The 27,790-nt window shown below is 34.9% G+C and overlaps 1 protein-coding gene across 1 annotated transcript in view; it reads right to left on the bottom strand.

Annotated features, from left to right (window-relative positions):
- Nucleotides 1-586: 586 nt before the first annotated feature.
- Nucleotides 587-27,790, bottom strand: part of LOC136027880 (HORMA domain-containing protein 2-like) — a 43,731-nt gene continuing 16,527 nt past the window's right edge. Inside the window, exons 4-7 of the mRNA XM_065705296.1 lie at nucleotides 22,049-22,188; nucleotides 12,692-13,042; nucleotides 3,234-3,596; nucleotides 587-937 (exon numbers count right to left, since the gene is read on the bottom strand). Of these exons, the coding sequence (XP_065561368.1) occupies nucleotides 720-937; nucleotides 3,234-3,596; nucleotides 12,692-13,042; nucleotides 22,049-22,188 (1,072 nt within the window). The 3' untranslated portion in view covers nucleotides 587-719. The remainder of the gene's footprint in view (nucleotides 938-3,233; nucleotides 3,597-12,691; nucleotides 13,043-22,048; nucleotides 22,189-27,790) is intronic.

Raw genomic sequence — 27,790 nt, 5'->3', positions numbered from 1 at the left:
CGTGTAGCTTATTACCTGTATTAAAATGCAACAAAAACCATGATGTACCGATGTGAACACGGAGAGGTGCATCAGAACCCAAAATAATAGTGACTTACCGGGTGCTGTGTTGTCTTACAAAAACTGCACTGAAGAAGGATATCCGTAGCACACTGGGATTCACATATACACTTGATGAAAATTGTGCCGTCATCATTTAGATCTTATCCCGAGGATGCATTTGAAGGACCAGCAGCAATAAGATCCTTTCGGACAGCAGTTTCAGGTTCAAGGTAAACCAGAACAACTTAAAGCTCAAAGGAAGGTAAATGAAGCTCCTGTTGTCTTAAATCCAACTAAGCAAGCATTGCCAGTTGAAAAGCTTTCAAAGAAGCACCACCTAAAGTCTACCAAATCTAATAACCAAAAAGATAATGACTTACCGGGTGCTGTGTTGTCTTACAAAAACTGCACTGAAGAAGAATATCCGTAGCACACTGGGATTCACATATACACTTGATGAAAATTGTGCCGTCATCGTTCAGATCGTGTCCCCAGGATGCATTTGAAGGACCAGCAGCAATAAGATCCTTTCGGACAGCAGTTTCAGGTTCAAGATTAACCAGAACAACTTAAAGCTCAAAGGAAGGTAAATGAAGCTCCTCTTGTCTTAAATCCAACTAAGCAAGTATTGCCAGTTGAAAAGCTTTCAAAGAAGCACCACCTAAAGTCTACCAAATCTAATAACCAAAAAGATAATGACTTACCGGGTGCTGTGTTGTCTTACAAAAACTGCACTGAAGAAGAATATCCGTAGCACACTGGGATTCACATATACACTTGATGAAAATTGTGCCGTCATCGTTAAGATCTTGTCCCGAAGATGCATTTGAAGGACCAGCAGCAATGAGATCCTTTCGGAAAGCTGTTTCAGGTTCAGCGGATGGACCATTTGTCACTTGAATTAAAACAGAAGCTCAAATAAAAAGAAGAAGAAGAAAAAAAAACCGACAAAGTATAACATCACACAGCTGCATTGCCATATAATATTTTCCATTTATCAAAGACTAACGATAATATTTACTAATTGATAAAAAGTATCTGATAAAATGTTTGAGAACTCTTGAAGCCGAAAAAGAAAATTGGACAAAACAACAATTATAGAAGAAAAAAATAAAACAAAAAAATACAACTCTAATAGACATAGACATAGATATTTTTTTATTTTCATCCAAAACATATAAATTAAACAAAGAATTTACCAGGTCATTTCTTCAAATGATTTTGTAGAAAAAAAAACTTGGGGGGGGGGGGGGTAAAAAAACAAAATAATTAATATTAAATACTAAATAAATAAATACCCTTTCGTCTTATCACACTTCTCTCCTTAAAATAAAAAAAATGGAATTTAAGCATTCTCTTTAATGATGCCAGACTTACTGCCGCTCTGACCGATTCTGGAAGGTCATTCCAGACGCTGACACCTATGTTCCTGAGAACAAATCCTGCACTCTTTTTATTTCTTCTCTCGTGAGTCAATATCTAATATCTATCTTATTTCTACAATAGAAATTAAAGAAAAGGTTACAAAATTAAAATGTAAAAAAGGGGCTTAAATTGGAGGGGGGAGGAGTAGGGTAGAATATCATGCTTCATTTAAAGCACTTATAGCACATGTGACCCTCTATAACAAAATGTCAAAAAACGGTAGAAATTTTAGTGTAGGAGGAGGGGACAGGAAGACAAGAGCTCAAGGACTAATTTAATTTTTTTTTACTAAAGATTAATTATTTTAATTTTTTTATATTGTATTTGAATAAATGATCTTATTACCCTTAACTGTCACAAGGGTTAGATAATAAAGAAGGATGTGGCCGGAGTTGCTTACTGGAAGATGCGATAGCTCAGATATTATTTTAATTAATGGTTGGAAACCTCCTCAAGGGTTTGATGGTCGACGAGGGAGAGGGGAGGTTGAGTGTTGGAAATAGTTTTCCAACATTGGTAAAATGATATCAAAAAGCACAAAAAAGACTAAGGTGTGATACTAAAAGAGAAGAGTCACAATTTTTCTCCTTAGGGTAGTTTTTCAAACCTGGGAGACAAGCCTCCCTAGAGAGACACAGACAAAATTATAGTGAAATATATTTTTCTTTCTGTTTTTGCGAGTAAAATTTTGTTCGATGGTAATAGGTAAATAAGAGACGCATACTTTTTCAACAGTAAGCCCTAAAGTTTAGGGATATAAGGTATACCTTGATATTTCGTATTCGTATTCGTTTATTTAAATAGCTATCGTAGCACTCAAAAATGAACGCTAAATTACGCTACTTTTACAATCACAAAATTACAATTAACAATTGCTAACGAAATATGGTACAAAGGAGTTTGTGAATCTGTTCATACGGTACTTGACTGGTTCTAGTTTGTTGTAATGCCTAGTATGTCTGCTGACTGATATGGATGGTGGTATGAATCGGTGCTTCTCGTTTGTTAATAGTGATTTCCCAAATTTCATTATTAGCTCATGTCTTCGATCGAATAAGGTGGGCAAATTCAAGAGCTCAAGGGCACTTTCGTAGCTGCTGAAATTGGGTCCAAGCATTATTCTAGTAGCGCGTTTTTGGACATGTTCTAGTTCATCTGCCATGTAAGCTATGTTCTGAGTTTGGGGACCCCAAACGGGCCAGCAATACTCGAGGAAAGGCCTGATGTAGGTTGTATACGCCAGCAGGAACTGACGATCAGAGAAGCCTAACCTGCGCATACTCGTTAAACTCTGGATTGAATAGTGACCCTTGTGCACAATATAGTCTACATGCAGCTTAAACGAGCAGTCGGACCTTGCTATTATTTTAAACTATATCCATATAGTTTAACTATATCCACCAACTATATTAGCTTAACATATAGTTTAACTATATATAGTTTAACTATATTTAACTATATCCATTTAAACTATATCCACCTTATATCCCTAAACTTTAAGGCTTACTGTTCAAAAAGTATATGTCTCTTATTTACCTATTACCATCGAACAAAATTTTGCACACAAGGAGAGGGGGCTGGGAGCTCAAGGTCCCTCTCTCCTCTAAAAAACGAAAAATTCCCAAAGCACTTGCGATTAGCCATAATATTTACAGCGTTTTTCTTTCCGCTTCGATAACGATTTCCTTTCTTTTGTTCCACTCGACGCTAACTAACGATTGAAATCAACTGGATACACACAAAGGTTTCAAAAAAATTAATATTACCTGGAGAGAGGGTTGCTGAATTAGTGTGAGCTGGATATCTGCACCTCATTTCAAGTAAAGCATTGACAGCACTAAAGCGCTGCGGAGAAAACGATTGTTCATCACTTTTAGGAGTTGCCACAGAGGGAATAAAATTTCTTTTCAGGTCCGGTGATTTAAGATATACTGGAGCCATTCCATCATCCAAATTAGACGTAATAGCAGATGCAGATAAGTTGCTGGTGGAACTCTTTTCTAATCTCTTTCTACCAAAAGATGATGATGGAGCAAGATTTCCATGGGAAATTTTCCTTCGCCTGCGTAGACCTTTCCCAGGTTCCTTGATCAGAGACAAGATGGGAGAAGCGGGATTACTGGATACCACTGGAAATAAAGACGAGTAATTTCTTTGTTCGTTTAGCCATTGAGCTGGTCTATGGCACTCTGGGATAATATTTTGGACAGATATAGCAAGTACAAATTGGACTACAAAATCTTGAGGAATCATGGATACGTTAGCCTGTCTTATTAAACGAATATATATATATATATATATATATATATATATATATATATATATATATATATATATATATATATATATATATATATATATATATATATATATATATATGTGTGTGTGTAGCTGTCTTTTCATATTGAAGTCTTTAAGATATTTGATCATTAAAGCAAGTCCGATTTCTGACAACGATATCTACTAAGTTTCAAATTTTTGGCTTCCTTTTAACATTTTTGAATTGTTGTAATCCCTTGCTATAATATATAAAAATATTTGTGCAATTACCAGTCGCCGGGCCCTGGCACTCATACTGGCATTTCATACTGAATCTTTTCAAAGATATTCGATTATTAAAACCAGTCCAATTTCTAACAATATCTATTAAGATTCAAACTTTTGGTTTTCTTTTATAAAGTTTTTGAATTGTCGTAATCCCTAGTTAAAATACATGCAAATATTTTTGAAATAACCGGTTTTTGCTCTTTAAACAATTTAATGTAATGTCATACTGGAGTCTTTTCAAAAATATTTGATTAATGAAGCTAGTCTGATTTCTAGCACCGATATGTGCTAACCTTGAAACTTTTGGTTTTCTTTTTTAAGGTTTTTGAATTGTTCCAGTCCCTTTACAAAATAGAGAATCGTCATTTGTAATACTTGCAAAGTTTATTTTTTTTTGGCATTCGTACTGACATTATATAACTGGTTGCGGTCAAACCTATTAAAATTTTGAGGTATCTTTCTTGTTTGAATTAAAACGTTAAAATTATTGCTCAGGCACCGTAACAACATTTGTGACCTATTTTTGTTTTTAAATTATAAATTGTAAATTTAATTTTAAATTAAAATTTTTTCATAGATTATCAACTGAAAATAGTATGACGCGGCACTCCTCGTCAAGGTTGTAACGAACCTGTGGCAACGTTATGACATGAATAAGAAGTGACGTCATGACATCAAACAGTTCGTGGTACGAACATGTAGTAAGGAGCGACCCGGCTCAATAGTAACCGAAACTCTAAAGAATAGAATTTTGATACCAATAGATACATCAAAAGAATCGCATTTTAATACCGATTTTACATATGTAAGTTTCATCAAGATCAGTTTTACCCATCAAAAGTTACGTGCCTGAGAAAATTTGCCTCATTTCAGAAAATAGGGGGAAACAACCCCTAAAAGTCATACAATCTTAACGAAAATCACACCATCAGATTCAGCGTATCAGAGAACCTTATTGTAGAAGTTTCAAGCTCCTATCTACAAAAATGTGGATTTTCGTATTTTTTGCCTGAAGACAGATCACGGATGCGTGTTTATTTGTTTTTTTCCCAGGGGTGATCGTATCGACTGAGTGGTCCTAGAATGTGGCGAGAGGGCTCATTTTAACGGAAATTAAAAGTTCTAGTGACCTTTTTAAGTAACCAAAAGAATTGGAGGGCACCGAGGCCCCCTCCCACGCTCATTTTTTCCCAAAAGTCACCGGATCAAAATTCTGAGATAGTCATTTTATTCACCATAGTCGATAAACTTAATAACTATGTCTTTAGGGACGACTTACTCCCCCGCAGTCCCCATGGGAGGGGCTGCCAGTTACAAACTTTGACCTGTGTTTACATATAGTAATGGTTACTGAGAAGTGTACAGACGTTTTCAGGGGGATTTTTTTTTGTTTAGGGGGGAGATTTGAGAGGGGGGTTATGTGGGAGGATATTTCCATGGAGAAACTTGTCATGGGGGAAAAAATTTCAATGAAGGGGGTGCAGGATTTTCTAGCATTATTTGAAAAAACAATGAAAAAATAAATATGAAAAGTTTTTTCTACTGAAAGTAAGAAGCAGCATTAAAACTTAAAACGAACAAAAATTATTACGCATATGAAGGGTTTACCTCCTCGTTATACCTCACTCTTTACACTAAAGTATTTTTAGTAAATTCAACTATTTATTCTATGGTCTTTGTGATTCAGAGCTCATTCTTAAGGAATTGGGACACAATTTAAGCTTTAAGGTAAGAGCGAGGTATCGATGAGGGTTGAACCCCCTCATACACGCAATAAAAACATATGAATACAGTAGTTCGTTACGTAAATTAATTCATAAGTTACGTATATTTTTTACCAATGAAAACGTTTGTAAAAAATTAAAAGTTCAAGTTGCTTTTTTAAGTAATCAAAAAATTGGAGGGCAACTAGGCCTCCTCCCTCGCTCCTTATTTCTCAAAATCTTCCGATTAATTGCAATTACTTAATATACAAATTTCGTTTTAATTATTTATATGCGGAGAGCCAAGATCAAAACATGCATTAATTCAAAAACGTCCAAAAATTAAATAAAAAAACAAGTTTTTTTTTAAATGAAAGTAAGGAGCAACATTAAAACTTAAAACGAACAAAAATTACTCCGTATATGAAAGGGGCTTTTCCTCCTCAACACCCCGCTCTTTACGCTAAAGTTTCTTACTGTTTTAATAATAGAGTTAAGAGAAAGAGTCAAACTTTAGCGTAAAGAGCGGGGCGTTGAGGCATCGTTGGTGCCTGGCGGCACATGCTTAATATGACTCAGAGGTTGCAGGTTTAAGTAAATAATACAATTTACTTCAATTTCTTTTACTGTTATGCTGCTCAAATCAACTTTCCAGTCTATAATCCTAAGAGTCGCGATGATGGAAGAGGTTGAACTGTTTTAGAGGTTGAACTTGAACTGTTTTATAACTTCTTCACTTAAATTCCTTTCCTCGCTACTTCCATGACAGTTTATTAATTTTATGAAGTATTTGAGAGCATGCTCTAACCCTAAGTTTAAGGATATAGAAAATGCTAAATGAGTTGCCCCATCACCCAAGCAAGCATCACGGCCGTAATTTTTTTTTCAGCATAACCACAGTTTACTTTAAGTTCTTTTACTGTTATGCTGCTCAAATAAACTTTCCAGTCTATAATTCTAAGAGTCGCGATGATGGAAGATAAAATATCTTGTGTGGTGCTTGCTTTAAAATCTGAATTGGATCTGAAATTTCGTCTGGCGCTTGACAACAGGCTATAAAAGAATTCAAAGGGGTTGGGTTTATTGTGGAATAATGGCGATCAAATGCATAAGCTAATTCTTTGTTTATCTTATTATATAATTATATTTATATTATTATATATTATTATATATTATATTTTATATTATTTATATATATTATATATATCATATTTATATATATCATATTATATATTTATATTATTATATATTATATTATTTATATTATTATATATTATTATATTTATCTTATTATATAAGATAAAATATCTTATATGGTGCTTGCTTTAAAATCTGAATTGGATCTGAAATTTCGTCTGGCACTTGACAACATGCTATAAAAGAATTCAAAGGGATTCGGTTTATTGTGGGGTAATGCCGATCAAATGCATAAGCAAATTCTTTGTTTATGAAGACGGGAATTGTCACATTTGTGATTCATCATAGCGTTTACCTGTGACAGTATCTGCAACCTTTATATCAGCAACATTTTTTATCACTAGATATAAGGCTGTAGGCTTAACATTATTTAGTTTGAAATTAATACACATCACATGCTGTAGTGGAATAATTACCATGTTGTCTTCATCACTGCCAATTTAAGTCTGAGCTTGCTTTTTGCTCTAGTCAAACAGTTTGTGGTAACGAACTGTAGTAAGGAGCGACCCGGCTCAATAGTAACCAAAACTCTAAAAAATGGAATTTTGATACCAATACATACATCAAAAGAATCGCATTTTAATGCTGATTTTAAATATATAAGTTTCATCAAGTTTAGTCTTCCCCATCAAAAGTTACGGGCCTGAGAAAATTTGCGTTATTTTAGAAAATAGGGGGAAACGCCCCCTAGAAGTCTTAGAATTTTAACGAAAATCACACCATCAGATTCAGCGTATCAGAGAACCCTACTGTAGAAGTTTCAAGCTCCTATCTACAAAAATGTGGAATTTTGTATTTTTTGCCAGAAGGCAGATCACGGATGCGTGTTTATTTGTTTTTTTGTTGTTTTTTTTTTCCCAGGGGTGATCGTATCGACCCAGTTGTCCTAGAATGTTGCAAGAGGGCTCATTCTAACGGAAATGAAAAGTTCTAATGCCCTTTTTAAGTGACCAAAAAATTGGAGGGCACCTAGGCCCCCTCCCAGGCTAATTATTTTACCAAAGTCAACAGATCAAAATTCTGAGATAGCCATTTTATTCAGCGTAGTCGAAAAACCTTATAACTATGTCTTTGGGGACGACTTACTCCCCCACAGTCCCCATGGGAGGGGCAACAAGTTACAAACTTTGACCAGTGCTTACATATAGTAATGGTTATTGGGAAGTGTACAGGCGTTTTCAGGAGGATTTTTTGGTTGGGGGAGGGGTTGAGAAGAGGGGGATATGCTGGGGGAACTTTCCATCGATAGTTTGTCATGGGGGAAGAAAATCTCCATGAAGGGAGCGCAGGATTTACTAGCATTATTTAAAAAAAAAAGAAAAAATAAATATGAAAAAGTTCTTTCAGCTGGAAGTAAGGAGCAGCATTAAAACTTAAAACAAACAGAAATTATTACCCATTTGAGGGGCTCACCTCCTCCTAATACCTCGCTCTTTACGCTAAAGTATTTTTAGTAATTTCAACTATTTATTCTACGGCTTTTGTGATTCTGGGGTCATTCTTAATGAACTGGGACAAAATTTAAGCTTTAGTGTAAAGAGCGAGGATCTGACAAGGGGGCGAACCCCCTCATATATGTAATAAAAATATGAGAATACAAAAGTTCTTTACGTAAGCTAATTTATAAGTTACGTAAATCTTTTACTAATAAAAATATTCGTAAAAATTAAAAATTCTAGTTGCCTTTTTAATTAACCAAAAAATCGGAGGGCAACTAGGCTTCCTCCCCCGCTCTTTTTTTCTCAAAATCATTCGATCAAAATTATTAGAAAGCCATTTAGCCAAAAAAAAAAAATGCAAATTTTATATTCATTATTCCTCTGCGGAGAGCCAAAATCAAAACATGCATTCAAAAACGTCCAGAAATTAAATAAAAAAAACAAGTTTTTTTAACTGAAAGTAAGGAGCGACATTAAAACTTAAAACGACCAGAAATTACTTCGTATATGAAAGAGGCTGCTTCCTCATCAACGCCCCGCTCTTTACTCTAAAGTTTTTTACTGTTTTAAAAAGAAGAATTGAGAGAAAGAGTCAAACTTTAGCGTAAAGAGCCAGGCGTTGATGAGGAAGCAGTCTCTGAAAGTCTCTGAAAGATGATGAAAATGTTTTGGATATAGCCAAATTCTCTGTCAAGTCAGCAAAGGCCTACCTTGGTTATTTTTGAGCCTGCAGAATTCCCGGCTTGTATGGAGGAGATAAATGCTTGTATAACTACTAGAGTAAACGACATGTGTCGTCGTTTTGACGGCTTTATGGAACGTGTTAACAAAGGTGAGTTCACGTTTCTACCCATGCCAGCCCCGGTGGTGAACCTTACGCTCCGCAAAAGCTGTCATACTCCGTCGTTGTAAAAAAAAACCTCCACCCTTGAAAAAACCGCTGGAAGGAAAAAGCTTTATCGAATCTGCATGTAGCGAAGCTCTAGACGCCGCCAAAGTTGAACTAAGGACTGGAAGGAACGGTTAGCGCATGGCTGTAGCTCACAAGGCTACGGCGGAAAAAATACCACTGGCGATCAAAAATAAAAAGTCAGAATCCAATGCCAAAGTAAAAACCCCTTTGTACATAGGACTGATTAAAGGGATTCCTGAACCCCTTGACGCAGAGGTCATTCAAAGTCTAGTTTCTGGATGTGAGAAAGCCAAACAATGTGGAAAATCACGCGTATTCAAGCTTTTTTTTCTAAGTCGTGACACCCTCGATACTACCACAAAACAATCAATGAAAGTGGGCTTTGAAAGTTTCAGACTTGAAGAATTCGTCTTCCAAAACGTTGCTACAATTACCATGAATCAGGCCACATACCGGCCCAGTGTAAAAACGTATCTAAGTGTGCCCATTGTGTTCAAAATAACCATGGTACAACGAAAAAAATCCCAGCCAGAATGCGATGGGGTGCCTAAGCTTTACAAGCACCCGACACACATGCTACCACGCTAGCTGCCCATCAAACAAGTCAGCTAAGTTAACGACATCAAACACCCAAAATGAATGAGTTTTATATTGACAAGCGTTTCGTCTCCCGGAATATGAATGGTAGTCTTAGTACCAAAATTACCGTGCTTGAACAGCTCTGCCTCACCGAAGAAATTATTTATCTCCAAGAACACTTTCTGTTTTACAACAGTAGAAATATATTCGATGCCTTATCGTCACAGACAGTCCATCTTGTACCAGCAAAAAAACCAAAGAAACGAGGGTGCCCCTCAGGTGGACTTGCTACGCTAGTAAGTGGGCATATCAACTCCAAATTGTTCGCTATTTCCGACCATTTCTTAGCAGTTCGAGTTGTTGGACTGTTATAATAAATGTGTACCTGCCCACCGACTACAGAGATGATTGCTCCGAAATGAAGTTTGCTCTAGCCTGCAAAGAACTGGGGAAATGTATGAATAAAATTAGTGCTTTTCATCTCCATTGGATTTTATTGGGGTACTTTAATTTTGATATATCCAAAATTGAAAGCTCGCGTTCAGCTTTTCTGCTTAGTCTGATTCCAAATGAAAGTGCTCTTGTACCAAAACCGGGTGACTTCACATACATTCCCCCTACCGGATTGGTGTCTGACCTTGATCATGTCCTTGTATCAAGTAGTAGCTCATTAACAGTAGATGTGCTCCGTAAGTTTTTTTTTTCTGACCATTTACCACTATCGTCCGAATCACTGCACCATTTTATCAAATGTGCGAAAATCAACCTTTGAAATAGAGAACTATCATTGAATGGAGTAAACCCGATTTGGCTCAGTATCAGTATTGTCTTGACAATCTACTTTCGAAGATAAAAATACTTTTTGACTTGCTCCAAACATCAGTACCTATTCCCACGTCTGAAATTCGTCTAAAACTAAATATGTACTCGTCACTTATTTCGCATTCGCTACTACAAGCGAAATCACAATTTGTCCCTCGATCCAGAGTCCGTGTTGGGTCATTAGTTAAGGGCTGGTCGGGGAACCCATCCCTTATTGAAGCTTGCCAGAAGGCTGAATTTTGGCTATGCATTTAGATAGAAAGCGGGAGACCTAAGAACGGCATAGTAAACCAGATAAGGATTTCCACAAAGCACCATTTTTCCAAAGAACTGCAAAAACATAGAGCCGCTATTCGTTCTGATTTTTCAGAAAAAGATCATGAGTAATCCGACATTTTATGGAAAAGTTTGACCTGCAACCAGAGTGAAAGAAATGCTCCGTCAGCTCATATCTCTGCTGAGGCTTGGCAACAACATTTTTTGAAAGAGTTTTCAGAACCTGACTCCAAAGTAGAACACCCCCGTAAATGTGATCTTAAGCAGATACTGTCAAAAAAGGCTGCACCCACGTTTATTGTTTCACTATCTGATATTAGGAATTCTGCACAAAAAATTAAGAAACTTTTTCGAGGGGTACATATAATATTTGTGCTAAATACATTCTTCTTGGAAGTCCCCAACTATTTTGTCACCTTGGGCTCATGTTCTAAATGGTGAAAAGAATAAATCGCTGAATGAGTGTTCTTCATGTCGGCCTGTTACAGTTGCTACTACTTTTTGCAAGATTTTTGAAACACTTGTAATGCCAGAACTTACAGATAAATGTTACATGCCGCCATATCAGTTTGGCTTCCAGAAAGGCCTGGGGTGTTCCCACGCGCTTACTGCACTATTATCAATACTTATAGATGTTGATAAGTCTGGTGATTCGCTCGTCCTAAGGAGTCATGATGTAAGCCGTACTTTCGACACTCTAATTCACACGCAAATTCTCCTTGAGCTATATAAACGTGGAGTTGACACGTCTGCTACTCGTACCTCGTATGATATGTATAACCATCTTGCTGTTGTAATCAGGCTACCTGATGGGACCATTACACGTTTCGTTATTCCAGTCCGTCGAGGCGTCAGACAGGGTGCCCTTACTTCTCCAGTTGCCTTCAATAACTGTATCCTGAACACCCAGTCCAGCGCAGCTCCTTCGTGTATTTTAAAAGGGATCGATGTGTCGCTGATATTTTGCAGATGATATTTTGCAGATGATATTTTAACCCAAGTCGAACAGTACAGTAGTCGTTCAGAAGACATTTTGCTATTTTAAGTAAAGAATATTCTAAGATTAGGGCTTACATTCAATAGAGAAAAATCGGATGTAGTTCCGTTCAACTGGGTTGAAACTCGAGCAGGATTTACTATTAATCTCGATGGCGCGCCAATTACCCTAATATCACCAAGGACATATTTAGGGCTTCCTATCGGTGACACTCTTAAAGCAGCTAGAAGGCTCTTGATCCTTCATTTCCAGTATCGAACAGCAACTGCATACGGAAGCTTGGAGGCAAACAAACTTCTACTCAACCGCAAACTGCTGGCTAAACTTTACAATGTTTCTGCACTCCCAAATTTCCTAAACCTTGCACCTTTTTGGCGTACGTTTACGATAACTGAGACGAAGGAGCTTCGGCAAATCTATTTCGGGTACACCAATTACCTGCTTGCCCTTCCACCATGGTCAAGCAGCTCCTGGGTCATTAAAAGATACGGCATCATAAACCCGAATGCTCCTATTAGAAAAAGCATAAAGCTCATAATAGTAGAATTCGTCGACACCCATGGAGCACTACTTTGATACAATGAATGTTTTGCTTTTGTATGTTTTAACTGTTTTTAAGTAAGATGAAGTATCGTTTAGTTTTTTAGGTCTTTTTCTTTTTCATCTTTTCTTTTATTCACATTATACTCCGTTTTTCATGTGTATTATAACGGTTTAGAAATAAATTCAATTCAATTCAATTTAAGCTTACCTGTGTCAACATGACTACCATGTGCTGCGACTGGTTCAGCATCTGTAGCAGGATATTTCACAGTTCCAAACGCAGGGGTTACATTTTCTTTGATAGACATAGCCAAGTTTTTTAAATCTAACGTCAAATCGCTCTCATTGCAATGTTGAATTTTAGTTCGGGGAATATTATCTGCATCATGTTCATGTATATTTTTTGGTCGGTTTTCTGTAGGTCTGCCTACACCTAATGAATGCCATGGTGTTTTTACATCCGCTACAATGGCTGCATTTGATTTACTTTGTTTCAAAAAATCGTATTCCTTGTCGTTTGCTCGACGAAACCCTGGAGGCTGATAATCATGAGGAGTGTCTATAAAATAAACATATAAAGTAAAATGAGCATATAAAATAAACAAATAAAATAAACATATGAAATAAACAAATACAAATGGTAGCAAACATTCTGATAATCAAAGGTTAAAATCTATAAACATTTTAAGGGGATAGAAAAAAGATTTCCATGAACTTTCAGTGAAGGTTTAAAAAACCTTTAAGAGCTACAAGTGCAAATAAATTTATTTAATCAGCATAAAAATACGCTCTAAGTTTTAAATTTTCGATACATATTTATACGAATAAAAGTTAAGGAAAGACAAAACCAAAGCAATACTAGTATAAGTAAAGAAGAGACTTCCAGGAACTTTTAAACGATGTCTAGAGGAAATCCTTGTAATTGAATTTATTGATTTTTTTTTGTTTTTAGGCTTAATCGGCACAAAAGTGTTTTTTATGTTACGCATATAAATTTCACAAACCACAAACTAATAAAAAAAATATGTGTATACGATAAAAATAAAATAAAACTACAAGATAGAAAAACGGCCGAGCAAATTAAATTAATAAAAAACATAGAATCTTAAATAATATAAAACATAATGAGATAGACAGTAGTAATATAGGAGGTAAATCCTTATCGATAATTCAATTAAAGAGAAATTTTTTTTCAAAAGCAAAGACCAAAGTTAAAACTTGAAACAGACAAAAAGTAATCGCATATTATGCAAGATACAAAAATAGCTTAAATACACTGACAAGTGATATTCTTCTATATTTTGAGAATAAAAACTAGCACGTTGCCGAAAACATGAAATTGCCCCCCAAAGAACCCCAGCTCAAAACCTCCAGTTTAGAGTTTTAGACAATGAAAGATTTGTTCACTATCTTAAATTGCTAATACCCTGACATCTTGGTATTTCTAAACATAAACTGAATGAAAATGCCCCTTTACTGTGGCACGATCTCTTTCGTTACTTAAATAGAGCGTTTTCCTTTCAAGCGACTAGATGGCTAGAGCAAGTATCTGCGGACAAGGGATAACAGATTGTCAAAGATTGTCCTTTTCGGCCAACCGTCTAGGGCTAAACGAAAAACAGAATCGTCCTCAGTTAGGATAGGAAGATGTCGTAAAAAGATTTAAGGGAATTAGGAGTTTCCTGGGAGGGTGTAAAGAGGGAGTCCTTAAATAGATTGTAATGAAGGAGCGTACATATCTCTGTTAGCCCTAGGTGGCTTGGTATTGCGGTGAGTTGTTAGCAGTAGTAGTAATGGTTCAATATTGAACAAAATCATCCCCGGGGGAAAATAAGTTACATTAGTCCTATCCATCACATAAAGTTCCCAGCTCTTTTGCAAACCCTAAGTTTGCTTAGGTTTGTTCAAAAATTTAGTGGAGGAGCGTGCGTAGCTTTGTTAGCCCTGGGTGGCTTGGTATTGCGGTGAGTTGTTAGTAGTAGTAGTAACGGTTCAATGTTCAATAAAACCATCCCAGGGGGAAAATAAGACACGTCAGTCCTATCCATCAAATAAAGCTCCTAGCTCTTTTGCAAACCCTAAGATTGCTTAGGTTTGTTCGAAAATTTTATTTTCGCAATTTACTATTTCTATTAAGTTTAAACTATATAACAGCTATCATTTTTGAATGACCTTGAAACGAGAAATTTTTTTCGCAAGGCGGTTTTTCAAACATGTTTTTAAGTTTTGGCTACTATGGCTACTATTGGCTACTTTTTTCGGCTACTATGGGTTGTAATTCGCTCTTTCCTTATTTTCACCTGTTAGCTGTTAATTTGGTTGTAACCATAATTTCAACGACTTTATTGACGGAGAACGTTGAGTCTACACTTAATTCGATTATAGATGAAAAAAGGTTTTATTAATTAAGAGTCAGGATTTCCACATCAAAATTGATTTTCTTGTTATATAGTAATGTAACTTTTATATGGTACAGTAATTATCAAGCAGTTCGTGGTAACGAACTGTAGTAAGGAGCGACCCGGCTCAATAGTAGCCAAAACTCTAAAAAAATGAATTTTGATATCAATAGCTACATCAAAAGAATTGCATTTTAATGCTGATTTTAAATATATAAGTTTCATCAAGTTTAGTCTTACCCATCAAAAGTTACGAGCCTGAGAAAATTTGCCTTATTTAAGAAAATAGGGGAAAACACCCCCTAAAAGTCATAGAATCTTAACGAAAATCACACCATGAGATTCAGCGTATCAGAGAACCCTACTGTAGAAGTTTCAAGCTCCTATCTACAAAAATGAGGAATTTTGTATTTTTTGCCAGAAGACAAATCACGGGTGCGTGTTTATTTATTTTTTTATTTTTTTCTTTTTTCTTTTTCCCAGGGGTCATCGTATCGACCAAGTGGTCCTAGAATGTCGCAAGAGGGCTCATTCTAACGGAAATGAAAAGTTCTAGTGCCCTTTTTAAGTGACCAAAAAATTGGAGGGCATCTAGGCCCCCTCCCACGCTCATTTTTTCCCAAAATCAACGGATCAAAATTTTGAGATAGTCATTTTGTTCAGCATAGTCGAAAACCATAATAACTATGTATTTGGGGATGATTTACTCCCCTACAATCCCTGGGGGAGGGGCTGCAAGTTACAAACTTTGACCAGTGTTTACATATAGTAATGGTTATTGGGAAGTGTACAGACGTTTTAAGGGGGATTTTATTTTGTTTGGGGGTGGGGCTGAGGGGAGGGGGCTATGTTGGAGGATCTTTCCTTGGAGGAATCTGTCATGGGGGAAGAAAAATTCAAGGAAAAGGGAGCATGATTTTCTAGCATTACTATAAGAAAACAATGAAAAATAAACATGAAAACGTTTTTTCAAATGAAAGGTAGGAGTAGCATTGAAACTTAAAATGAACAGAGATTATTACGCATATGAGGGGTTCTAAAAATACTTTAGCATAAAGAGCGAGGTATTTAGGAGGAGATAAATACCTCGCTCTTTATGGTAAAGTATTTTTAGTAATTTCAACTATTTATTCTACGGCCTTTCTGATTTAGGGGTCATTTTTAAAGAATTGGGACAAAACTTAAGATTTAGTGTAAAGAGCGAGGTATTAACGAGGATACAGACCCCCTTGTATACATAATAAAAATATAAGATTATGAAAGTTTGTTACGTAAGTTGCTAATTTATAAGTTACGTATATTTTTTACTAATAAAAACGTTCGTTAAAAATTAAAAGTTCTAGTTGCCTTTTTAAGCAACCGAAAAATTGGAGGGCAACTAGGCCTCCTTCTCCACCCCTTATTTCTCAAAATCGTCTGATCAAAACTAAGAGAAAGCCATTTATCCAAAAAAAGAATTAATATACAAATTTCATTTTAATAATTTATGTGGGGAGAGGCAAAACCAAACATGCATTAATTCAAAAACGTTCAGAAATTAAATTAAAAAAAACTAATTTTTTTAGCTGAAAGTAAGGAGCGACATTAAAACTTAAAACGAACATAAATTACTCCGTATATAAAATGGGTTGTCTCCTCCGCAATCCCTCGCTCTTTACGCTAAAGTTTGACTCTTTGCCACAATTCTACTTTTTAAAACAATTAAAAGCTTTAGCGTAAAGAGCGAGGGATTGCGGAGGAGACAACCCCTTTTATATACGGAGTAATTTCTGTTCGTTTTAAGTTTTAATGTCGCTCCTTACTTTCAGCTAAAAAAATTAGTTTTTTTTATTTAATTACGCAAACAGGTTTGTAACAACCTTGTCCTCAAAAGAGACATGTATTGCAATCAGAAGATAATCAGGAGTCACACCCTACGTTCTATTATCTCCCCTTTCTACGTGTAATTTAGAAGATATTGCAAGGAAGAAATATTCAATATTATAATAAAAAATTTTAAATATTAAAAATATTAAATTAACTAAAATATTATTATTAATATTAATTAGAACAGATTAAATATTATATAAATTAAAAAATAATTAAAATAATTAATTAATTAAAATTAATAAATAAAAATAATTAAAATATTATTAATTAAAATATCAAATATTAAATTAATAAAATATTAAAAAATTAAATTAAAATATTAAAAGTATTCAAATATTAAAAAAATATTATAATAATTATAAATAAGTAATTATAACTTAACAATGATTCATTAACAATTGCAACTACATCTACGGACTCGCAATCCTCGCATTCTAAATAGGTTCACACACAAAGAAGATTCCTGCGACATGCAATAGTTTTGAATCGAATTTATGAATTATATTATTGGCTGTTAGATGCACATGACTGTCTCTTTTATGAATGCTCGTTGTTTGCGTTGCGAATACTGTTGCTTTTGTTGCGTAGACAAAATTTTCTGGATGCCCAGCATAATTTGAACATTTTTAACTTAACAAATCCCTTGACGAAGTAACAAAAGTTGTTTAACCAAAATATAAGTTGAAGCAACCAAAGTTGAAGGACTAAGATTTAATTCTGCTGATTACTAAGTTACTTAAACTTTAATTCAAACTTAAAACTAACTACTTTATTCACTTAAAATTACTAAATAGCAAAAAATTACTAAATGTTGGTCATAAAATGCTTCCCCGAATTACATTTTGCCACCTAACCAGAGCAGCATTTTACATGCATACATGTTAAACATTAATTCAAAACTTATAACTAACTACTTTACTCACTTAAACTTACTAGGTAGCAAAAAATTACTAAATGTTGGTCATAAAATGCTTCCTTGAATTAAATTTTGCCACCTAGCCAGAGCAGCATTTTACACGCATACATGTTAAACTTTAATTCAAAACTTATAACTAACTACTTTGCTCTCTTAAAATTACTAAATAGCAAAAAATTACTAAAAAATGCTTCCTTGAATTACCTTTTGCCACCTAAGCAGAGCAGCATTTTACATGCATACATGTTAAACTTTAATTCAAAACTTATAACTAACTACTTTGCTCTCTTAAAATTACTAAATAGCAAAAAATTACTAAAAAATGCTTCCTTGAATTACCTTTTGCCACCTAAGCAGAGCAGCATTTTACATGCATACATGTTAAACTTTAATTCAAAACTTATAACTAACTACTTTACTCACTTAAACTTACTAGGTAGCAAAAAATTACTAAATGTTGGTCATAAAATGCTTCCTTGAATTAAACTTTGCCACCTAGCCAGAGCAGCATTTTACACGCATACATGTTAAACTTTAATTCAAAACTTATAACTAACTACTTTGCTCTCTTAAAATTACTAAATAGCAAAAAATTACTAAAAAATGCTTCCTTGAATTACCTTTTGCCACCTAAGCAGAGCAGCATTTTACATGCATACATGTTAAACTTTAATTCAAAACTTATAACTAACTACTTTGCTCTCTTAAAATTACTAAATAGCAAAAAATTACTAAAAAATGCTTCCTTGAATTACCTTTTGCCACCTAAGCAGAGCAGCATTTTACATGCATACATGTTAAACTTTAATTCAAAACTTATAACTAACTACTTTACTCTCTTAAAATTACTAAATAGCAAAAAATTACTAAAAAATACTTCCTTGAATTACATTTTGCCACCTAATCAGAGCAGCATTTTACATGCATACATGTTAAGCTTTAATTCAAAACTTATATTAAAAAAAATAATGTCAAAAATAAAAATTATAGTATGTAGTATACACTAAATGCTTTATACTACATTAGTATATAGTATACAGTATATAGTATAGACATCCAATAATAGCAGAAAAGCAGCTCAAGATGCTCAATCATCTAACGCAGTAGTTCCCCACCTGTGATACACATACCCCCACGGGTACGCGGAAGCTTGTGAGGAGTACGCGAAAAAAAAATATATCAGTAATGACAAAACCATTACACTATCGTTAAACAATATACCCTATCTTAGAATTTTAGTTTAAAAAAGGGTTTTAGAAAAGTTTAGTCTTGTTTTATAACATCATTAGCATACTCAGTTTTCATATTTACTGTATATTTAATTTCAGCCTTTAAAGCTTAGTCGTTATCAAGGAGACGATGAAGTCTTTATCAAGATGAGGGTGGTACTCCACGATAAAGAGCTTTCTAACGAATGCGATTTGAAAGAGGTTGGGAAGCCCTGGTCAACGTGTTCAAAAAGCTTATTTTTTCTTTTACCGTGCCATTATCATATTTTGTGTTTTAGAAAGACGTCGTTTTGACATATTCAAAGGAAGTGGGAAATTCGTGGGAAGGAACAGAAATGAAACTCTGAATCAAACAGTTCGTGGTAACGAACTGTAGTAAGAAGCGATCCGGCTCAATAGTAACCAAAACTCAAAAACGGGATTTTAATACTAATAGATACATCAAAAGAATCGGATTTTTATGCTGATTTTAAATATATAAGTTTCATCAAATTTATTCTCACCCATCAAAAGTTACGAGCCTGAGAAAGTTTGCTTTATAAATATATATATATTCCATAAAAATAGAATTTTGTGTTTTTTTGCCAGGAGACTTATCACGGGTGCGTGTTTATTTTTTTTTTTCTTAATTTTTTTTTTCCAAGGGTGATCGTATCGACCCAGTGGCCCTAGAATGCCACAAAAAGGGTCATTCTAACAGAAATTAAAAGTTCTAGTGCTCTTTTTAAGTAACCAACAAAGCTGGAGGACACTTAGGCCCCCTCCCACGCTCATTTTCCCCCAAAGTCACCAGATCAAAATTTGAGATAGCTATTTTGTTCAGCATAGTCAAAAACCTAATAAATATGTCTTTGGGGATGACTTACTCCCCCACAGTCCCCGGGGGAGGGGCTGCAAGTAACAAACTTTGACCAGTTTTTACATATAGAAATGGTAATTGGAAAGTGTACAAACAATTTCAGGGGTATTTTTTCTGGTTGGGGGGGGGGGTGAGAGGAGGGAATTACGTGAGGTGATCTTTTCATGGAGAGTATATCATGGGGGAGAAAAATTCCATGAAGAGGTCGCAGGATTTTCTAGCATTCTTAAAAAAACACAATGAAAAAATAAAGAAGAAAAGTTTTTTTCAACTGGATGTAAGGAGCAGCATTAAAACTTAAAACGAACAAAAATTATTACGCATATGAGAAGGTTCAACTCCTCCTAGATAAAAAAGCGAGTTTTCTCAACTGAAAGTAAGGAGCGACATTAAAACTTAAAACGAACAGAAATTACTCCGTATATGAAAGGGGCTGCTCCCCCGCTCTTTACGCTAAAGTTTGACCCTTTCTCACAACTCTACTTTTTAAAACAATAACGAATGGAAATTACTCCGTATATGAAAGGGGCTGTTCCCTCCTAAACACCCCACTCTTTACGCTAAAGTTTTTTATTGTTTTAAAAAGTAGAGTTAAGAGAAAGAGTCAAACTTTAGCGTAAAGAGCGGGGCGTTGATGAGGAAGCAGCCCCTTTACTTTCAGTTGAAAAAACTTTTGTTTTATTTGATAGGTTAGTATGAAGTAGGAGTATGCAGCTCTGCTGACCTCATATAGCTTGGTGCTGCGATAGGTCACATGGAATATGATCCTATTTTTCCGAGCTCATCAGAAACGGTAAAAAAAAAGGTTTCTCAGCAGTTTAACCGTTAAATCGATCGTCAATTAGATTCAGGAGGGAGTACAAATGACACTATGGATAAGAACCTATTTACAATGACCATGTTTCTTGACATTAAAAAAATACTATTACACAATAGATTGTAGCATTTTATTTCTTAAAACAAGTAATGCGGACAGACAAATTAAAAACTAAATATTAAATAAAAAGCCAAGAAATTCGAAAACAGTGTGATTTTGGGGGAAGATACAATTCTAGACTTTTTTTGGGGTCAAGGAACTTAATTACCACAGGGAGTTTTGTAATTATTAGTAGAATATAAAGATAACAGAATGAATGAACTAAAACTCAGTTGTTTATATGCATACACCCACTGCAATAGCACAAATACAATAACGAAAACACAAAACAAAACAAAATGAAGATATTGACAAATGGATAATCTAGACAATAAGTAGATGATATGGGTATATACTAAAATAATGGAGGAGAAAAAAAAAAGCGAAATAGGGTAATGTAATAATGTGCATCAAATGCCATTACAACTTTGCCTGTTATTTCACATATATGCTCTAGATTTTAATGCCACCATATATCTAATATGAAAACACAGACTATTTACAATATAGGCCTTCTGATCATTAGATTTTAAATATAATTTATTTTTAAGCCTACACATCCACGAATTAAGGAAGAAAGACATCAACATCAGACATTCAACAAAACTTATCATAAGATAAATTATATTTAAATTTAGAAATATGAGTAGTAATTTAAAATTAAATTAGCCTTCCTAGCCGAGTGGTTAGCGCACTAGACTTCATATCCTTTGCCCATAAGGACAGGGGTTTGAGTACTGGTATCGCTGATTATTTGGTTTGGAATTGAGTCAACGGTGTGACTCTGTAAGCTCAGCCAGAGTCAACTGAGCTCTAAATGGTTACCTAGAGGAATCTGAGGGAAAAAATCGGGAAGTGTTCTAGGATTTGCCCCCAACCGTGCATTGCACTCCCAGCCGAAGGTTGAGAACTAGGAGGTTAGTACCCACGCTACGCCGACCACTGGTCAGCAAGCGAAAAGTTTTACTTCTAAGTTTAAATTTAAGTTGACCTCCTGGTGGTAATGGATGTTGCTCTTTAAGCAGAAAAATTATTTATGCTTTCATTTAAAGAGTTTGTGGATTTATGTGAACTACTTGGCTCATTTCCAAGTTTGAGTTTTGAGTTTTTTTTCTAGAGTTTCTACATCTTTTCCAGGTTTCCGTGTGACACATACATTTTTATGTACATTTTGTACATTTTACTTTTACTTTATATTTACTTTTAGAAACTCTTTAATCTTTTTACATTTATGATTAGTTTTACTTTATTTACTTTTATAATTAGGATGACTCCGTAACGCCAAGTCAATCAAGCCAATATTTCTCCAGAGTACCTTTACAGATGGAGATTAGCCAGTTTCTGATCATTACAAAAAATAATAGAAAATAAACTTACTGGGGTAATAGTAAAATTTCATCGTCAAGTACTCCTTCTTCCCACTAAATGAGCTGTTGTAACAGAACGAATATAGAACGTCTAGCAGGTCCTTTGAGATACGGTTAACATCCTTTCGATTCATCTTATTTTTTGAGGACCTTTAAGCAAAAAAATAAGTTAAAAACTAAAATTTTCAAAGGCTAAAAGGGAAGAGGAAAGAGAAGCTTAGAAGAGAAGCCTTGAAGCTTAAAAGAGAATTTTAGATGTGTCCATAGTCTGCAGAAATACCTTAAACTAGCAGAAGTAATTGGCTCACATAGGGGAGCCATAAGAATAATCTAGTTTTTTAGGGATTCGTTAGACAGCCAAATAATAGGTCTTAAAGAAGACGGCGTTAGATTTGTCCTACGACCTCTCGTGGCTTAATGTTGCGATGATTTTGCAGAAGCAGCCAGATCCACATGGATTCTAAACAGCTTCTGCTTATTCAAATCATCTTATTCAATCAGCGGATTCAATCAGCTTACTCACACTAAAAACTCGCAAGACAGTGCTGACAAGATCAGGAACTGCCTTTAAATACACAGCTAATAAGAGGTTGCGTAAAAGGACAGAAAGAAAAAACAAGCTGATAAAGTATTACAGTAAAAAAAAAAAAAAAAAAAAAAAAAAAAAAAAAAAAAAAAAAAAAAAAAAAAAAAAAAAAAAAAAAGACGCTAAATCTTGGCAAAATAAGTGCTAAAAGTAGGCGAAAATTTAGATGCACATTCATAAAATAACCATATAGCCAGCCATTTTGTCTTAGCGTTCTTCAAGAACAAAAAACAAAAAGACCCTAAACTCTTGACAAAATAAGTATTATAAATAAGCAAAAATTTACATGCATAGTCATAAGACAACCACTTAGCCAGGCATTTTGTCTTAGTTTTCACTCATAGGTTAATAACTGATAAGTCCCTTCGTTGTCAAACACCTTTGGTCCTCAGTTTTATAGGTTATGAGCAAGCGTTAGATTCTGTTGATAGAAGAGGTTTAGCAAAGGTCTTATACTTGTATGGTATACCAGACAAATGCATTAAAGTGATTTGTGCTATGTACCTGAATAATACTGCTACGGTTAAAGTAGGAAATGAGGTTAACAGCTGATTTTGTATCAAATCAGAATTTAAGCAGGGTTGTGTTCTATTCCCCTTTATATGGATCATTTTGACGGACTTCGTCTTAAGAAGCACAGGAAAAGCAATTGGAGACCACGGAATCAAATGGGGAGGAAAACATCTCCTGGACTTAGATTATGCTGATGATTTAAGCATATTAGATGAAAGTGTGAGCAAAATGAAAGAATTTTTAGAGGTTTTACGAGCTCAGGGTGATAAATGTTAAGAAGACTAAGTCCCTAAGGCTAGGAATAAGTGAAGATGAAAAGGTGACATTAGGTAACGAAAAAATTGAACAGGTGGGCAGCTTCACTCACCTTGGTATTATTATTAGTAAAGACGATGGGAGCAGTGAAGATGTTTAAAGTAGGATGCCTAAGGCTCAGGGTGTTTTTTCACAGTTGAAAAAAGTTTGGAAGAATAGGAAGATAAGTCTGCAAACTCAGATTAGAATATTGGAAGCCACAGTGATGACAGTGGTCAAATATGGCTCTGAAGCATGGACGCTCCGAAAAGCAGATGAAAATTTACTAGATGTTTTCCAGAGAAATTGCCTACGGATTGTTCTGGGGACCCGGCTGACTGACCGTATTTCAAACACTAGTTTGTACGAAAATTGTGGTTGAATCCCGCTTTCTAGGGCTATAATGAAAGAAAGGTTGAGATGGCTAGGCAACGTTCTGCGGATGAAGGATAACAGATTACGGATGATTGTCCTTTTTGCCAACCGCCTGGGGCTACACGGGAAGCAGGTCGTCCTTGTCAGGGGTGGGAGGATGTCATAAATAAAGATCTAAAGGAAATGGAAACTTACTGGGAGGTTGTAAAGTGGCAGGCCTTGAATAGCTTAGGTTGGAGGAGTGTGCGTAGCTGTATTGGCCTCAGGCAGCTTGGTGCTGCAGTCAGTTATTAGTAGTAGTAGCAACAGTAGTATTTCGGTCTCACCAGCTACAACACCAATAAAGCGTAATAAACAATTTTAAATTGCAAGAAATACACTTTAGTATTACTGAAAAAATACTTTATTTGTATACCGTAGAATGAATCCGTTTATATTGTTTAGTGTTTTCAGTAAAGCGCTAGTTCTCCATAATCCTGCAAATATAGGAACGTATGATTATTTGGTTTATTTGTACTAGCTTTATGGATATATGTCAATAGCAATGTTAAAGCAATAATTTTTGTTAGATTTAAGTTTCAACTTCGCTCTTTACTTCCCTCAAAAACTGTTTTTACATTAATTTTTGCCCGTTTTAGTTTAAAGATAATGCAGAAGCAACACTACGATGATATTTTTAATTTTTATAGATGGGGGGGATTCACCCTCATATACGGAATAAAATCTGTTCGTTTTAAGTTTTAATGTCACTCCTTACATTCAGTTGAAAAAAAAGTTGAAAAAGTTGAAATTTAATTTCTGATCGTTTTTCAAATAATGCCCAGAAATCTATGCTACACAAAATGGTGTACATGATTTTTGAAGGTGGGCAACCTCGAAAGTTTGGAAAGAGTAATTATTTTTCTAAAGACAATTTTTAAGGTTTTCAAAACCTAAGCAAAATTTTGGCATTTCTAACTTATTTAACTGAACATCTCCCCCCCCCTGATAAACACCAAAAAAACATTAGACACACAGGTGAGGAATAGCAATAAACAAGAAAAAGTTGGAAAGTAACCTGACAACCAGAAAAATATCACAGAAAAAAAAATACTAATAGGTTCTTAGTGTTATGATTTCTCTGTACACATTACAAATAGTTTTATTCTGTCTATTAAATAGTAAAAAAAATGAAATAATATGAATAAATAAATATAACAATAAGTAATCCTTCTTTGAAGGTACAACTTTGAGTGGTTCCAGAACCATATGCCTACACGTCTCTAACCCCTAAGTGGCAAGGGGTTTGGGTCCGGAACGTAATTTGTTCCAAAAAGAAGAGTATGGAACATTTCACAATTTACAAAAAAATTAACAAAAATAGCGAATTAGCTGAAAAATCATCATATATACGACAGAAAACAATGATTGAAACAAAAATGCCTGATTAAGGATGAACCCTTGTCATTCTGATTCAAATTCTAACGCGCTAGTAACTGAACTACGGCGGCTGATGATCGAATTCAATCTATTTGTTCTTGTAGGACCAAGTTGTGTAACTTTCAACATTTTTCCCAAAGACTATAGAGAGCTATGTCATCGCCAAAAGCATAGTTATTGGACCTTATTCAGCAAATGCATTTGTAATTGGCTATTATAAAACATTGAGTTAATAAAAGCTTATATTATAAAGAGTGATAGCATTGGACTATAATCGGCGAAGCTCAACTTTTGCAAAGAGGAAGAGGGGAGGGGGTACGTCAGGGAATAGTCATTTGGAATTTTGAGGTTCGATTATTTATTCTTCTATGGATTTCTCCCTCCTAAGAACATTCGATTTTTTTAAAATCATTTTGCGTAGTTAAGAAACGTCATTAATCTGCTGACTAGCCTAGATATCTGATATAATTTAAGCGATATGTGGCACATTTTTATTTAGAGCTACAGCTTTTCCTAATTCAAAATCCTAACTTATTCCATATAGCTCAGATATGGGGATAGGGTTCGATCCAAGCCACCACAAGGTTGTTGATAGTTAAGGAATGTCATTAATCTACTGACTAGACAAGATGTCTGATATAATTTAAGCGATGGCAGGTTTTTATTTAGAGCTACCGCATTTCGTAATCCAAAAACCTGACTTATTCCATATTGCTCATACTTGGGGCTACGGTTCGATCAAGCCACCACCAGGAAGTTTTGTAGTTAAGAAACGTCATTAATTTATTGACTACACTAAATGTCTGATGTAATTTAAGCGATATGTGGCACATTTTTATTTAGAGCTACCGCTTTTCCTAATCCAAAAGCCTAAATTATTCTATATTGCTCAGATATTGGGCTAGGGTTCGATCCGAGCCACCACAAGGTCGTATGTAGTTAAGAAACGTCATTAACCTACTGACTAGCCTAGATGTCTGATATAATTTAAGCGATGGCACATTTTTATTTAGAGCTACCGCTTTTCCCAATCCAAAAGCCTAACTTATTCTATATTGCTCAGATATTGGGCTAGGGTTCGATCCGAGCCACCACAAGGTCGTTTGTAGTTAAGAAACGTCATTAACCTACTGACTAGCCTAGATGTCTCATATAATTTAAGCGATGGCACATTTTTATTTAGAGCTACCGCTTTTCCCAATCCAAAAGCCTAACTTATTCCATATTGCTCATATATGAAGCAAGATAATCTACTGCAAGAGCAGGATAATCTACCGACTAGACTAGATGTCTGATATAATTTCAACGATGCCGTTTCACCTCCAAGACCTGAACTCATTTGCCATCATTGCCCATGATAGTATTACCCGAGTCCCTACTTCTAACTACCTTTTTATTATCTGAATTGGGTGTTTTTATTAATAAGGAAATATACAGGGTCCAACAAAATCAAATTCAGTTGATACATTCTTCCTATCAGTTTCTGTTCAATCTTAACAAAAACATGCCGCAGACGCCTCATTCACAGATACGATTCAGAAGTTTCTCGCAGATTTGGACGTTCTCCCATCGAATGATTTTTTCAGACTCCCTCGTAACTTCCTCCAAATCTCAACGTAGCTCCCCCTTGAAAATCACCCTAGTAAATATTATTAAGCGTATAACTCTAAGCGTTTAGTCATGTATAACTCTCTGCACTATAGATCATGTACTAACAAATCTACGACACGCGTGATAGAGCTAAAGGACGAGCTTCCTTTGTCTGAAAGGTGTCAACAGAGACAAAAAACATTTTTGCACAAATCTGTCGATCAAAATAAGATGTCTCTGTGAAAATATAAAGCTATAAAGTATAAAATATACAAAATATAAATTAAAAAACGGCATTCAATACAAGTGAATTATACCAAAACAAAACAAAAATATAATACTTAAAACAAAATTTGGGCCGTATATTTGCACATTAGGGGCTGGGGGTAGGGAGGGGGGTTGTGCGAGATTGTAAAGTATAGCGGTTCTACACGCCCAATGTGTTAGGTATAATTATTCTGCATATCATATAGTAAGAATTGTTTTCTAACTTCAAAATGCCCAAACACTTTACTCCCCTAAGATGCAAATATATAGCTCAAATTATATATTTTCCATCTATTCTGTCACTTCTCTTTGTCTTATCTTACGCTAAGCTGAAAGGAACTAACGCAAAATAACCGGTTCTATAATGCGTCAATGAATGAACAACTTGAGCGATAGGGCGTTTATCATACAAGTACCATGAATGAATGATTTTGTTCAGTGACTAAACCCGTACACAATATTTCACTACCTAAACTATAAAACACAGCCCATATAATATATCACAAACACAGGTACAAAAAAAAATCTGCTAAAAGCACAACAAAAAGAAAACTACAGACAATATCCAGCTCTTCGGTCGGCATACTGAGAACGGCATATCGAGCCTCTTTAATAAACCAAATAACATTAATATTGAAAATATCAAAGAAAGAAAACTTGTAATTTAAATTGCAGTTCGATTCTTTCATTTTCAAAAAGTTTACCCTC

This window comes from Artemia franciscana, chromosome 6 (assembly GCF_032884065.1).
Source record: "Artemia franciscana chromosome 6, ASM3288406v1, whole genome shotgun sequence".
Lineage (NCBI taxonomy): Eukaryota > Metazoa > Arthropoda > Branchiopoda > Anostraca > Artemiidae > Artemia > Artemia franciscana.
Note: the sequence above shows the minus strand (reverse complement) of the source record. Positions and strands in the feature narration are given on the sequence as shown.